We start from the raw sequence: 14,414 nt of genomic DNA, 5'->3' as shown, positions 1-14,414 counted from the left end.
ATCGCCACCATCGCCTCCGCTATCTCGGCAATTCCACGCACAAACATGGCAGACATCGTGTTGGCCAATATGGCATAGTAGGTCGCTATGACGAACACGCGAGCTGCCGTTATCTCATCACCCAGTAGTGCCATTGCCATCATCGTGCAGAACAGGGCCATGCGGGTGGTAAATAGCAGGAACGTCATGTACAGACCCCGCACGTACGCACTCTTCCGCACGATCTTAAGTTCGAGCCGCCGGGCGTGGCTGATCAGCTTGGCGAAGGGGCGCTCCCACGCGTACATCTTGATCACCTGAATGCCGGAGATGATTTCGTCCATCAACCGGATACGCTCGTCTGTCCGCAGGGCCGTCTGCAGCCGGAAACGGGACGTTAGCTTACCGGTGTAAGATTGTATTGGTGTTACGATTGCGATCACGATCATACCGATCAGACCGGCGATACCGATTTCGGCGTATAGGAGCACACCGATGATGATCGCCAGCAGCGGTGCCGACCACATCGAGTGCAGAAACACGGACACGATATCGAATCGGTTCACATCGTTCGATAGCAGATTTACCACCTTGCCGGGTGCCGTATCACCGAGTGCGGTTCGGGACAACCGAAGTGCCTTCCGATAAATTACACTACACACCGCTATGCGCACTTTCATGCCATTTTGGAAGCTCCCCAGCACGTACTGATTGATCGTAATGACGCTCAGAGCGTTTAGTAGGACAATAGCTCCCGCATAGTAGAAGGCACTCTCGCGACTCACTTCCGAGTCCTCGCTGGAAGAAACAATGCGGGAAAAGCGTAAGAAACGATCACATTTTTTTAATACACTGAATGCGTATTCTTACCGGAAGTACATCAGCAGCCAACCGAGAAAGATGGGCTGCGCTAACCGAATCACGATGTCGTTGATGATTGTTATTAATCCAAGCAAACCATACTCGCGCCAGAACGTCTTGAAGATCGCTTTCACCAGTGACGGTCGACCAGGACCGGCCTGCTGTTCGAACCATTTTCTGTTGAAGGGAATAAATGTGAAAAAAAATATATTAAAGTAAACTCATAGTAGCATCGTTTTGAAAACCATTTAATTGTTGTTGTTTATAGCAACTATCAAATATCAAACAAGAAAGCCTGCAGCAGGTTAAATCCTTTTTACCTTTTATAATCTATCAGAGACGTTTTAGACACTCCGTTAGATAATTTGAATGAAGATTGAATGAACAATAATGTATAGAAGATTATGATTTGTTTGAAATATAATAATTATCCAATAGAAGACCCCGCCGCTCGGCACATAACACGAATGTTACACATGGAAACTCCGCAAACGAACATCGATTCATGCGATCGATCCAGTGCCATGATCAACAATTGCCAGCAGGTACAACCCTAGAAGAATAGCAATTATCTATGCTTTTGAATTGCAACGCAGCGCAGTGCAGAATGACAAGTCATGAAGTCAGTCGCATTCAACTATGAGAATCATTTGTTCCGGGTACAATTGCAAGTCTACCGGTGTGGTATTAATGTGGCGAGCATCGAAAATGAAATAAAAATAGTTATGATCGGGCGTGCTTGTGCCACCCACAAAGGGATTCCTGTGCAACGTGGTGTAATCATTGCTCAATAATGCGCCGCCTGGCTATCGATGTACACGCCTCATCTAACCCATTTCGTCACATTATGTATGCTAGCAGCGACCTGATAACGTCGCTCTGATGAGGTGTGAGCAGGTGACGTTCCCTTTGGCAAAATCGTGACCGGGAAACATGGAAAAAAGTACTGTACGGTATGACCTCGGGAAGCAGCATGGAGAGCTCGTTACTACGCTCAGCAGTACAAACAAGCAAGGGCACCCAATAGAACACCAGTATGACGAGGCAACTTTTTGTGGTAGAGCTTGGCGGAGATCGGGGCGCGTAACCGCAATGACCGCAGCACGCCGCACGCCACAGCAGCAGCAGCAGCAGCATCATCATCGTCAGTGCTTTATCATTTTCCACGGTGGTAGACAAATAATCAACATTTGCGTACACGGTACCGGCAATGAGTTGAGAGAGCAAAAGAGAGTAAGGGAGAAAGATTGAAGAGTGAGACCGGGAATCATTATAAACCGTGGCCAAAGGCTGACGAACTGGAAACCGACCGAACCACAGTATCTCGTGGTTTTAATCGTTTGATGCCACCCAACATAGCGAGAAGTTTTGAAAAATTAAACGAAAAAGTCTTTTACGGATGAATGCACCATGACAGGGAGGGACTTTATCGTCGCTTCAGTTGAGATTGATTTAAAAGTCATCGTAAAGATCACTGGAAAGGCTAGCTTTGTAATCAGTCATACGACATAATTAACATGATAAATGTATTTTTGTCCTTGAGAATCGAATACGTTTTAGTGTGTAACAAGCTTACACCACGTACTATACTGTAATGTAGTACGCGCTAGAATTACCACCCTGCAAAGGTCCATTAGTACACGTGATTAAACCGTTTTTGCTGCCGTCCGAGTATAGTTATTACATTTCCATAGTAAAAACGGGTAAAGGTAAATTACAACATTCTTTCAATCACCAATTTCAATAACAAATACTCATCTGTATTTAAGAGCAGCAGAATATGGTTTCTGTTCTTTTTTGAAAAAAGAAACATTCTACATACAAATTTGATGTTCCGTCAGTCCCCACAACAAATAAACGTTACTGTGATCGAATGTTTGAACAGCTTTTCAACAACTGCCAATGTTCCAAAACACATTCACAACTCTCCTATTTAGCATAGTTTGTTTAACGACAATAAACTGCCAAAATCGCTGCAACAACCTGCTACTTTGAAATGTTAAAGTTTTAAAACATTAAAAGTTATGTTTAATAAATCATTTAACATCTTCTGTTTTTACTTTAGTGTATCAAGGTGATAAAAATATGATGAAAAAAACATGCGTTCTTAAGTCGAACTGTCTTAAGACTGAACTGTCATTCGCTAGAACATAAATATGACGGACATATGATTACAAAACAAACCGAGACATTTGCCGATCGCCACGTTTCGGCAACGGCTTCTTCCAGGGTTTCTTCTTCTTCTGTATCTGTCCGGTTCCAGTACCGTGAGCTGTACAGTCGCGGAGCCACCACAGCAAAACGAACCGCGGTGACGATGCCGCCGGCCAATTACTTTCAATGAAGATCAATCATCGTATCATCGTCGTATCGAGGCAGTGTCGGTCTCAAGCTAGCGTCGGTAATATGGCTCGAAGACCTCCGGGGAGACATGTTAACTATTCTGCGCGTTGGACGCACAAGTCGTCTAGGCAAATTGACCGTCCCCGACTCAATTTCATTTAGTGTCGCGCGAGTGCGAAGTGGACGTCGTTCTTGCTGTGGCGCGTGCTCTCCCCAAAGCCAATTGATATGCATACCACGCAAAGTGGCGCCGATGGTTTGCGGGTTCTTAAATATTCTACTTCTATATTATACACGGAATGGTAGTCCGCAAAAGCATATAAAATAGATCTGCAAAATTAAAGCACATATGATCATGAATTGTGAATTAAATGTACGAAAATTACATTTAATGCTCTTAAAATAAGACCTTACGATGATATGATCAGCGCGTTTCGCGCTCACTGTTAATGATGATCGTCAATCTTGGACGTGCTGTCGATCGTGTGAGTGCGATGGACTCCCCGTAATGGTCGAGAATTCTGCTGACTCATGGAGCCATTGGTTGACGCCATTGATCACGGAGAGCACTCCCCTCGAGCTAAGCGTTTAACCACGAATCACAAGACCACATGCCAGCCAGCTTACACATGTGTTGAGGAGGTTAGAAGCTCACCGCTACATTGATCATGCGATCTTCTTGCAAACATTAACAATTACAGGAACGAAGCAAAAAAAGAAGAACGGTTATGATCTGAACTTACTTTTCTAGTCGATCGCCCAGTGCATCCGATTTGTCTACTTCCAGTGGCCGGAAGAGATCCTGTAACTCCAGCACCTTGCTGTAACCCTTGCGGAACAGATCGATCGTCCACCAGAAGGTCAGCACGGAGAAGATGTTGGCGTTTTGCCGTGGATTCGGTGGTAGTTTCCGTGTGATTGCCTCCATCGTTTCTTCCCTTCTCCTATTTCCTGCTTATCGTACGGGTTCGTTTCAGCTAGTCTCTAGTTGCCGGCAGGCGACTGTTTGCATTTCCTTCACGACTCCGTTTGATCTCGTACGGCAACTGGCACTCCACTTCACTTCACTGCTTGACACACTATTCGACAAACGTAGGTACTTCAGCTTTATAAGCATCACACTTTAAAATACAATTTAAAGCATCACTGGCACTGGTACACCCTATCATAGAACACTTCCGGTACGTACTATGTATCGAAGGGAGAAAAAAGCACCGAAACCCCGTTATGTTATGCTCCAAAAGCTACGGGAGTGCGTTTATGGATTTGCAATTAAAGTTGCCACCGGAGCACGATGTCTAGGAGAGGAAGATGGCAGCAGCACGTTCGTTCCAGCGCGCAACATACGACTAACGGAGACAGAACGCGGCACAGGCCACCGTTGGTATAGCGAAATTATCGTCGCATCATTTGCTATACTTTTTCTGTTTCCCTATTCTTCACTGATGTACTCTAAATTACGTTATAGCAATTCAATACTCAACAAGTGATAATTGTTATAACATGTTCGCTCAGACTCAATAGCAGTAACACTCGAGCGCACGAATTACCATCATGAACTGGACCGCTCTGAGGAAGGAAACATACTTGACACGCTGACACACAGCGAGACAGAGGCACACGAGTTCTCCAGCGTTGGCGGGCGTATACAGTGATCGGCGATCCGGAAATAGGATGCCATATAGCTCCGTCGTAATCAGCCATCAAACACACGCGTGCGAATGCTGGCACCGCTATGTAAATGCGGGGTTGCATTACGACAGGCATGAAGTAGTTGCACTGTCATCATCAGTACGCTGCAAGCAGATCATTCTTATCGCAAGCACATCAACGAATATTTGTTGAAGTACCACAGCATTGTAAACCTGTCCATGATAATGACGATGACGATGATGATGATGGTGATGACGATGTGAAAGTGTGGGCGTCGAGTTTGCCATTTCCTGGCATATGTTTGACCCCCCGGCATATGCCACTACCCAAAAAGATGGAAGGAATCGGCCAACTTAATCCATTCTCACCGTTCTATGACATTCTAGGTTTCTAAATGAAACTTCTCTCAATAAACACCCTAAAGAAAGCGTTCCATGCGAAGGCTTATCGCAGTGCAACGAAGGTTTTCCGCGCTACACGGCACGGCGCAGCCGATGGACGATGTTCGAGGGCTTGCCGTTTGATATTAGATAACGGAATTCAATCAATCACGCGTGACCATGAACAGGGCGCTGCTGGTGTGTACTCGCGCTCTTCTAAAAGTGGAGTCCCATTACTCAGTGATAAGTAACGGATACAACGACGCAACGCAGCGACATGTGACGGCCAAACCGGTATTTTGGCGCCATAGCATTTAGCATTCTACTACTCCGTCGGTTCTTCCAGCTGCTGCCGCGGTGGCCGTTTGCGATCCCCGGCAATTATACCATGTGGTGGTTCAGAGAATTCTTGCGCTATCATTATGCACACACCGGGGACACTCGGTATCTCAAGGGATTTGCACGATCACGACAGATCGCTCCGGTACAAGAACGGTCGATCATCATGACGGTGCAAATAATACAGCTGCGCCAGGGCCGTCTTCTATCTGGTATTCATTTAAACTTCCTCGATCTACTACCGCTGATACACTCGCGCTAGAAACAGGTGAACTCTCGCGAGCCATTCGCGGTTTTATTGCTACGTCATCAAGCTAAGTATCACAGCACCAACCACCCAACCATTGGTGGACGAACAAACACGTGTGAAAGAGCACTTGAACTGCTAATAAAACAACCAGGGAACCACATGTGCGCTGTGGCTGTCCGAGATCTTGCCCAATTCTCGGACCATCTTTTACCAAAAAAATGTGACCGTTCCGCCGTTCACTGATAAGAGTCCGCCCGGTCCCGAGGCTAACGCCCTGTTGTTTTCGCGTGGTCGTCGATCGTCATGACGTCCTTTGTTTAAAAATAGTCCCACAACCTACAGCTCAATCGCGTTGTCGATTACTATAGTAGTAGGCAATGCCGCAAATCGTAATCAAACACGTAAACTACGCAAAATCTGTCAAAATCTCAGGTCCGGCAGCGTTCGCGCGCGTTCCATTCATCGCGGTTCCGGCACACACACGCACACTACTGCCAAGCGCACGCACAACAAACGCCGTTCAAGAAGACGACGAAGAGACGGAGCGTGTTGGAAGAACTACTCTGGTGGACAACGAACGTGTTTTAATCGAACCAGCATCACTACCATCACCGCCACCTGTAGCGCATACTCGTTTTGTGAATGGAAACAAAGCCACCGGGCTGAAATCGCAGCTGCAAGGCACGCAAAATAGCACCTCCGAAAGGGTGCTTGGCAGTCAAAAGCACCGTATCCGCAAAAGGAAATGATCCCCCTAGACGAACGACACACACCTCTTGAACCTAGCACTAGCCCTATAAATGGCACAATAGAATTGAGAATCGCGAAAACCAGTGCGTACCCGGGGAGAAATCTTGACGGCGACAACGGCGCCCACTTCTTGACCGTACCGCGGTTGACATTAAAGTGAGAAGGAAAAAGAAGAAGGGCGCCGTTCAACCCTCAGCGCTGCTGCTGCTGCTGCTGCTGTCGCCACACCGGATCACGTTTGTGTGCGTTCAATTGAAGATCGAAGAGCGCGAGAGAAAGAGCGAGCGAGCGCACAAATGGGAGAGCGAAAGATTATGCGCGAGATAATTTCACACACCAATGCACGCACGTGCAGCATGGCAAAAAACATAGAAACATCACAAACATTTATAAAACCAACTAATAAATTAATCATTAAACAATTCAATTTCTGTGACGAAAGTATGGAAAATGTGCTAAAGCATAAACAGCATAGAATAGCGGCCCCAGACAAAACACATAACCAAGCATAATTTGTTATTCTTGCTTTTAAAATTAGTTAACTGCGTGCGTCATAGACGTCGGACGACCGGCAGAACCGCGAAATCTGGTGTACGGAGTAGCAGCTGATTGACCGACCGCAATAGTCTTCGTGGGATCTTGGAACCGTCAGGAGCAACTGTGTGCCGCTCAATACCGTTATCGTCCCCAAGTATATAAGGATTCTCCATCCTCGCTCCCTGTCTAACTCTCTCTCCCGAGTACTTGCGTTGTCTCTGTTACGCCATGCGTCCCACGTAACAGCCCCCCATTTACCACACCTACCGTTGCCAAGTGAAACAGCTGATCGGGCCCCCGGTGACCGTGAAAATAAGCCAGCAAAACCGAGCTGACCAGGAGTGCTAGTAGTGTTGGTTTGCCCTGTTGCGCCTGTGTCCGTTTCGCACGCCGCTCCTGGCGTCCAGCCAAACACGCGCTCAACAGAAGCGCGACAAAGTTTGCTCCCCATCGGGGCTGCCCCAAGATTTCTGGGGCTCGCATTCCGTCCGAGGGAAAACTCGTTCGGGCGCGTTAGTTCTCGTTAACCCTTTGCGCGACGTTCATATCAAACGAGAGTGCTGGTGCCGGAGGTGACGCACTTGCTGCTTCGCGGTTGGGGCCTCGGGGTCTGGACAAACATGGTGCTCATTGTTTGCGCTTACTGCTGCTGTTGAGTATGCTCATTCGTGTCACCGCTCTAGTTCCTGGAGTGAAGTGCGTGATAAATCAATCCTCAGACCACCGAGATCAGTCATTTATCAGTGCGGCGTGTGCCAAACACATAGTTCGCGTTGTATCTTGCGCTCTTCCGTCGCTTCGCAACCATCTCATCTCAAATCAACGTAGTCGTCGTCGTCAGTAGCACCAGAGTGAGTAGCGCCGTGATGGAGGCGCCACGCGTTAAGCTTAGTCCGAACCCACGCCAACGGGCCGGCCTCCTGTCGGTGCTCACCTTCTGGTGGACGATCGATATGTTCCGGCAGGGCAACAGGAAGCGGTTCGAGCTTCACGACCTCTACACACCACTCGACGAGGATCAAGCCGATCGGTTGGGTGATCGGTTAGAGAGGTACACAAGCGATTGCAGTACAATCGCACGATCGATCGCTCAATGATTCATCCCTTACGAACTTCCTTTGTAGATGCTGGAACGAACAACTAGCTCGCAAACAACGGAACCCTGCCTATCAATCGTCGCTAGTTCGAGCGATCTTTCGTTCGCTATGGAAGGAATGGGCGATCCTCTCGGTGTTGGCTCTGCTCGCTGAGGTTGTGTTGCGACTTGCGCAACCAATCTTTCTCGGCCGACTGTTGCTCTACTTCCGGTTAGTATTCTGATCTGGATCTGGTGCGTTCTTCTTCGCTCACACCATCCTCTCTTCTTCGGCACAGGGCACAGAGTAATATCACGCATCAGGAAGCCATCTACTATGCAATCGCCATGATCGTGACGCGTGGCATTATCGTGCTCTGTGACAATCAGTACGGCATCCTTACCTGCCTGACCGGTGTAAAGACAAAGATTGCAGTGTGCAGTTTGCTGTACCGAAAATCGTTGCGCCTCTCGCGAACCGCACTGGGCGATACGTCACCGGGGAAGGTGGTGAATCTGCTATCGAATGACGTTAATCGCTTCGACATCGCTTCCTATCTCGTGTGCTTCATGTGGACCTCACCGGTGGTGATGGTGCTGTCCGCCGTCCTGCTCTGGTATGAGGTCGGTTGGGCCGGTGTGATAGGCTTGCTAGCGGTGGCAATCATTACACCGATTCAGTGTGAGTAACGTTAGGGGCCATTTTCCTCTCTGAGTATGAAGTGCAATTTTCAATAATACCGGAAATAAGGCGATGAAGGCATTTTTCAATTACTGGACATTACCTGTTCACGTTCTAGTACCCCCACGCTCTCGCTTAAGGTTTCATTTCCAGTTTCAACAGATTAGTTAATTGAACAATCGTCATTCCTTCAATGGTCACTTTGCTAAACAGATTTATTTTACTAGCTTACTAGGCTTTTCTTACTTTCTTATCCCTGGCAAATGTTACCAAACTGCTATTCTGCTTCTTTTTTTTCTTTATTACTATGTTGCATGTTGAGCAGATGTACAGCTTAAACTCGCCAATCTTTTTAATTATCCTAAAATTTTTGTGCAAATAGCACTTACAGTACTTGGGCACTAAAGAATCTTTTTCGTTTCCGCGTTTTCTAGCGTACACCGGTAGCCTAACTTCCCGTTATCGCCTACGGACCGCATTGAAAACCGATGAAAGGATCCGGCTGATGGATGAAATCATTGCCGGCATAGCCGTGATCAAAATGTACGCCTGGGAGCGCCCCTTTGCCAAGCTCATCTCACAGGCACGCTACAAGGAACTGCGCGAGGTGCTCAAGAGTGGCTACTTGCGAGCCACCCACATGACCTTCCAGCTCTTCACGACCCGTGCCGCCGTGCTAGGCGTTATGCTAGCGTTTATTGCACTGGATGAGGACATATCGGCGGCGAAGGTATTCGTAGCCACTAGCTATCTTTCGAACGTTTCCTACACGATGGCGGGCATGTTCGGGCGTGGTGTTGCCGAGCTCGGTGAAGGATTGGTGGCCACCCGACGTCTACAGGCGTTCCTAGAGTATGATGAGGTTCGCGAGGACCAGAAGACACAGAAAGTAACAGCTGGTCGCGAATCGAACGGTCATCTAGTGGATAATTGTGAGCCAGCAGAAAGAAAACGGTTGCTTCACGAGGACGATCATCCAGCGGAAGACGTGGCCATATCGATGCGCAATCTTACGGCACGTTGGACCGTTCCGAATCATTCCATCACGGAATCACCGATCACGCTGAAAGACATTAACGTTGACTTTGGGCGCGGTAAGCTTATCGGTATCGTCGGGCCGGTCGGAGCGGGAAAAAGCTCACTTTTGCAGGTCTTGCTACGGGAGCTTCCCGTCGAACAGGGTGCCCTCTTGATGGGAACCAGCCCTTCGCCTACCATCGCGTACGCTAGCCAGGAACCGTGGCTGTTCAGTGGAACACTCCGGCAGAACATTCTCTTCGGGGAGTCAATCGAACAGCATCGTTACCGGCAGGTGCTGAAGGTGTGCGCTTTACAGCCCGATTTAGCCCAGCTGCCGGCCGGTGATATGACGCAGATAGGTGAGCGCGGAGTATCACTGTCCGGTGGTCAGAAGGCACGAGTTTGGTAAGCTATATACTCGTGTCCACAACACCTCCTGCGTTACCCTCTATTTGCATTTATCTGTCTCTCTCGCAATAGCTTAGCCCGAGCTGTCTATCGGAAGGTCGATGTGTATCTGCTTGATGATCCACTGAGCGCGGTTGATGCTCACGTTGCCAAGCACCTGTTCGAGCTCTGCATTGCAAATGGAGGCTTCCTGACTCGACACAATTCCCGGGCAACCCGGATCCTCGTCACCCATCAGATACATTTCCTCCAGCAAGCGGATTGGGTCGTCGTAATGAAGGAGGTATGATCGATTTGTCGTTTTGGCAGGAAATAAACGTTCAACTAGCAACTGGATGCCGAACTTCCCTCTTTTGCAGGGTAGAGTCGCAGCTCAAGGAACTCCACATGATCTACAGGAACGGGGTATCGAACTGGAGCACATCGAAAATCCGGAGGAGAAGGAAGCTCCGATTGCTCCCATGCACAGCAGAACGATATCGCACACCTCAACTTGCTCGAACGTTACAGTAGACAGTGTACATCCGATGGACGATGGCTCCGATGCACTAGGTGCGGAGCGGGATCGTGTGACAAAGGAGGGCACAAATGATAAGCCACATCGCGATAAGCTACCTGGCTCAAAGGTGTTCCTGCAATACGTTTCCAGCGCTGGCAGCTGGTTCATCTTCGTCATGTTGATCGCCTTGTTTACATTCACACAACTAGCGGTCAGCGTGACCGATTGGTGGGTATCGTACTGGACCACAGTCGAAGAACAAAGAGCCCTGCAACCTGCAATACTACGGTCCTCTAATACCACCGCGGACACTGAAGCGGCAGGACCTAACATCATCGGGCAGGATATTTGCGTTTACATCCACGTAACGCTTGTAGCGACTATTTTCATTGTGGCCATGACACGGGCGTTTGGGTTCTACAAAGCGTGCGGTCGTGCTTCCCAGTCAATTCACGATCGCGTATTCCAGGGTTTCATTGCCGCACCGATGCGCTTCTTCGAGACGAACCCATCCGGTGGCATACTGAACCGATTCTCGAAGGATATGGGTTCGATGGATGAGCTGCTGCCGAAATCGATCATGGATGCGACGCAAACGTTGCTCATGTTTGCCGGTGCCATGCTGGTAGTGATGTTCGTTCAACCATACTTCCTTGCCCCTATTTTGCTTTTGCTAGCCGGGTTGCTCGTCACTAGGCGCATCTATCTACGAACTTCTCAGAGCACACGTCGCCTAGAGGCAGTTAGTAAGTGTAGCGGCTAAAATGTTAAGCTGTTAGTTAGAGAGAGTGGAATAACTTTGTATTTTTTCTGTCTTTCAGCCAGATCACCGATATTTACGCACATTGCTGCCACACTGACGGGATTACCTACGATACGTTCGTACGGTGTCCAACGGTTGCTCGTCCAGGAGTTCGATACGCATCAGAATGTCAATACAGGAGCCTGCTTCATGTTTCACTCGGGTCGCATTGCCTTTGGGTTGTTACTGGATACGATTTTCTTCCTCTTCTTTGCCTCGGTCACGCTGAGCTATCTGTTGTACGACGACGATGCCATCGGGGCCATCGTTGGGCTTGCAATCACGCAGATCAACAGCATTGGCAGTCAGATGCAGTTCGGCATTCGGCAAAGTGCGGAGATGTTTAATCATCTGGTAGCGGTTGAGCGTTTGTTTGAGTATCGGAATCTGACTCCGGAAGAAACCCTTGCAGTACCGGAGACAAAATCATCTGCAACACCCAGTATTGCTGCTGTCGCATCGATCGTTCCAAGTGAATGGCCTGCTCAGGGAGTGATAGAATTCTGTAACGTTGCGTTCCGTTACGCCGAACAGGAACCGACCGTTCTTCGGCAGCTATCATTCCGCGTGATAGCACGCGAGAAAGTGGGCATCGTGGGTAGGACGGGTGCCGGTAAGTCGTCCATAATAGCGGCCCTCTTCCGGATGGCGCAGATTGTTGAGGGAGAGATCCGGATCGATGGCGTTAACACGGCGAACATTATGCTAGAGCAGTTGCGGTCGAAAGTTTCAATAATTCCGCAAGATCCGGTCCTCTTTTCTGGTACCTTGCGACGTAACCTTGACCCTTTCGAGAGCTATCCAGATGCGGATCTATGGCGAGCGCTGGAACTGGTGGAGCTACGTGAACTGGCTAACGAAACATCCTCAGGACTGGGCCTGCATGCATACGTGGCAGCCGGTGGGCAGAACTTTAGTGTTGGTCAACGGCAGCTACTGTGTCTAGCGAGGGCTATTCTGCGCGGCAATCGCATCCTAGTGCTGGACGAGGCGACCGCCAACGTCGATCCCGACACGGATCGATTAATACAGCGTACGATACGGGAGCAATTTGTTGATTGTACCGTACTGACGATAGCACACCGGCTCAACACGATCATAGACTACGATCGAGTGGTAGTAATGGAAGGTGGACGTGCGGTGGAATTCGGGCAACCGGCCGAGCTGCTCAAGCGCCCCGGAGGAGTTTTTAGGGAAATAGTGCACGCTACCGGATCCAACGAGGCCGAAAATCTGCTCAAAATGGCACAAAGTGCGGCAAATCGAACACTATCTCGAATAGAATAGCGCAAATTTCAAGGGCTTGTGATTGAACCGACTTCCAGTACAGTACTTACAGCAGATAGAGTAAATGTATATCCATATCTATATACGTACAATAAAATGTGTTGTAAACATCAGTTTTGTGTTTATTAACTGATATCCATTAACGAACAAGGGAGCGAAAGAAGTTTTTTTAGTGCTTCTGGAAACGGACTGATATTAAACTGTCATTTGCTGCATTGCGCATTTAAACTCCTTTTAAACTTTTCATTTGAATTGCTAAGAGCACTTCGTCTGCTTTTGTTACTGCCATTAGGATTACTTCATGTTTAGTCCTATTCGACTAGGTGCCGCATTCAGCCGTTACTTCATTCGCAAAGTATTATGGCATTCCATGGCAAAAGAGGAGGATTTGATAAGGAATCGAATAAAAGGAAGTAGTAATTTAAAATTACTATCAATAATATATACATCACCCCACACTCCGCACATTAACCATTGTTGCATATCACAATCACCACTTTAGTGGTTCACCTGCATTCCCCACGCTGCTCCTACGATGCAGCTTTGTCATCCCCGGGAGTGATCGGATCGTGTGTCAGCGCAAGTGTCGCTTTCGAGGGCTCAGTCTGGTTCGTTTTCCACGACAGGTACGTGTTCCAGAACACGGCGACCGACTGCACGAGCAGTACCTGGTAGTTCAGTGGTACCAGATAGAAGTTGGCCAGCTGCACCCACGGCCAGACGTAGTAATTTGTCAGTAGAATGTCGGTATACTCGTTGTTTAGCTTTCGCTTGATTTCCCTCAAGTTGTTCCCTTGGAGAACGCCGATCGTACCGATTAGCGTGCCTAGGAAGATCGGTGCAAAGATAAGCTGATCCAGGGCAACCTTCTTGAGCGTTGTGATGGCCTTGCTACCACCGCTGCTGCCGATGTGTCGATCAAGTACACCGTACCACTTCCGTAAACCAGGACCCTACGAAAGAAGAAGAAGAAGAAGCCATCAGCCTGCGACACCGCGAGAAATTGCAGTCGGGAAATGGTACATACTCCAACGCAGAAGCCAATGGCAAAGAACTTGGCAGCTCGTACCCCATCGAACGATTTCCAGTCCTTTCGTTCAATAAAACCCTGTGCAATGACGTCGCCAGCTCCCATCAGCAGGCCGGATTGAACGGATTGCACTAGCACCGGGTACCGCACGAGGGCTCGTTTGTACAGGCTCGACAGCGACATGGTGCGTTAGGTAACAGAGAGCGTTCGCCGTGTTGCGATTGAAATGGATATCTTCTGCTCCCTATTTCTCTGCAATTAAGATTCTCGTTACTCTCACTCTAAGCCAAGCCTCAGCCGGAAGGTATTAAAAAGTACTACAGGACCGGTCGCGAGCCACGTTTTTCTACGGTTTTTACGGCACCGGACAACGACGAACACCACAGAAAGATCGATAGTTTTCGTCCTTCCTCACTTGGCCCCCAACAACCGCCCAACGAGCGACCTCTTCGGCAAAAAAGGCTTCCTCGTTCGGTTATCGGCGTTTTTGTGTTTACTTTTTGCTATTTTTCGTTTGTT

The 14,414-nt window shown here is 48.5% G+C and overlaps 3 protein-coding genes across 6 annotated transcripts in view; 1 reads left to right on the top strand and 2 right to left on the bottom strand.

The window, feature by feature from the left end:
• The window catches only part of LOC125947895 (ATP-binding cassette subfamily C member 4-like), a 10,500-nt gene extending 3,784 nt beyond the window's left edge, over positions 1 to 6,716 (bottom strand). Inside the window, exons 1-4 of one of the 4 annotated variants that reach the window (XM_049673411.1) lie at positions 6,579 to 6,716; positions 3,927 to 4,371; positions 850 to 1,017; positions 1 to 777 (exon numbers count right to left, since the gene is read on the bottom strand). The exon at positions 1 to 777 is cut by the window's left edge and continues 1,308 nt beyond it. In XM_049673411.1, the coding sequence (XP_049529368.1) occupies positions 1 to 777; positions 850 to 1,017; positions 3,927 to 4,111 (1,130 nt within the window). In that variant the 5' untranslated portion in view covers positions 4,112 to 4,371; positions 6,579 to 6,716. The other 3 variants (XM_049673410.1, XM_049673412.1, XM_049673409.1) reach the window with 3 other exon arrangements.
• A 440-nt stretch (positions 6,717 to 7,156) lies between these two features.
• Positions 7,157 to 12,978, top strand: LOC125947898 (ATP-binding cassette sub-family C member 4-like). The gene is made up of 7 exons (XM_049673417.1): positions 7,157 to 8,143; positions 8,217 to 8,399; positions 8,467 to 8,849; positions 9,284 to 10,274; positions 10,350 to 10,560; positions 10,637 to 11,522; positions 11,598 to 12,978. The coding sequence occupies exons 1-7, from the start codon at positions 7,959 to 7,961 to the stop codon at positions 12,863 to 12,865; spliced, it is 4,107 nt and encodes a 1,368-aa protein (XP_049529374.1). The 5' UTR covers positions 7,157 to 7,958; the 3' UTR covers positions 12,866 to 12,978.
• Positions 12,974 to 14,392, bottom strand: LOC125948005 (protein Mpv17). Its single transcript, XM_049673632.1, has 3 exons — positions 14,217 to 14,392; positions 13,893 to 14,147; positions 12,974 to 13,818 (listed from the first exon to the last, which is right to left on the bottom strand). Exons 2-3 carry the CDS (start codon positions 14,076 to 14,078, stop codon positions 13,396 to 13,398), a joined length of 609 nt encoding a protein of 202 aa, XP_049529589.1. The 5' UTR covers positions 14,079 to 14,147; positions 14,217 to 14,392; the 3' UTR covers positions 12,974 to 13,395.
• Positions 14,393 to 14,414: the final 22 nt, after the last annotated feature.

This window comes from Anopheles darlingi, chromosome 2 (assembly GCF_943734745.1).
Source record: "Anopheles darlingi chromosome 2, idAnoDarlMG_H_01, whole genome shotgun sequence".
Taxonomy (NCBI): domain Eukaryota; kingdom Metazoa; phylum Arthropoda; class Insecta; order Diptera; family Culicidae; genus Anopheles; species Anopheles darlingi.
This window is presented reverse-complemented; position numbering and strand designations above follow the sequence as displayed.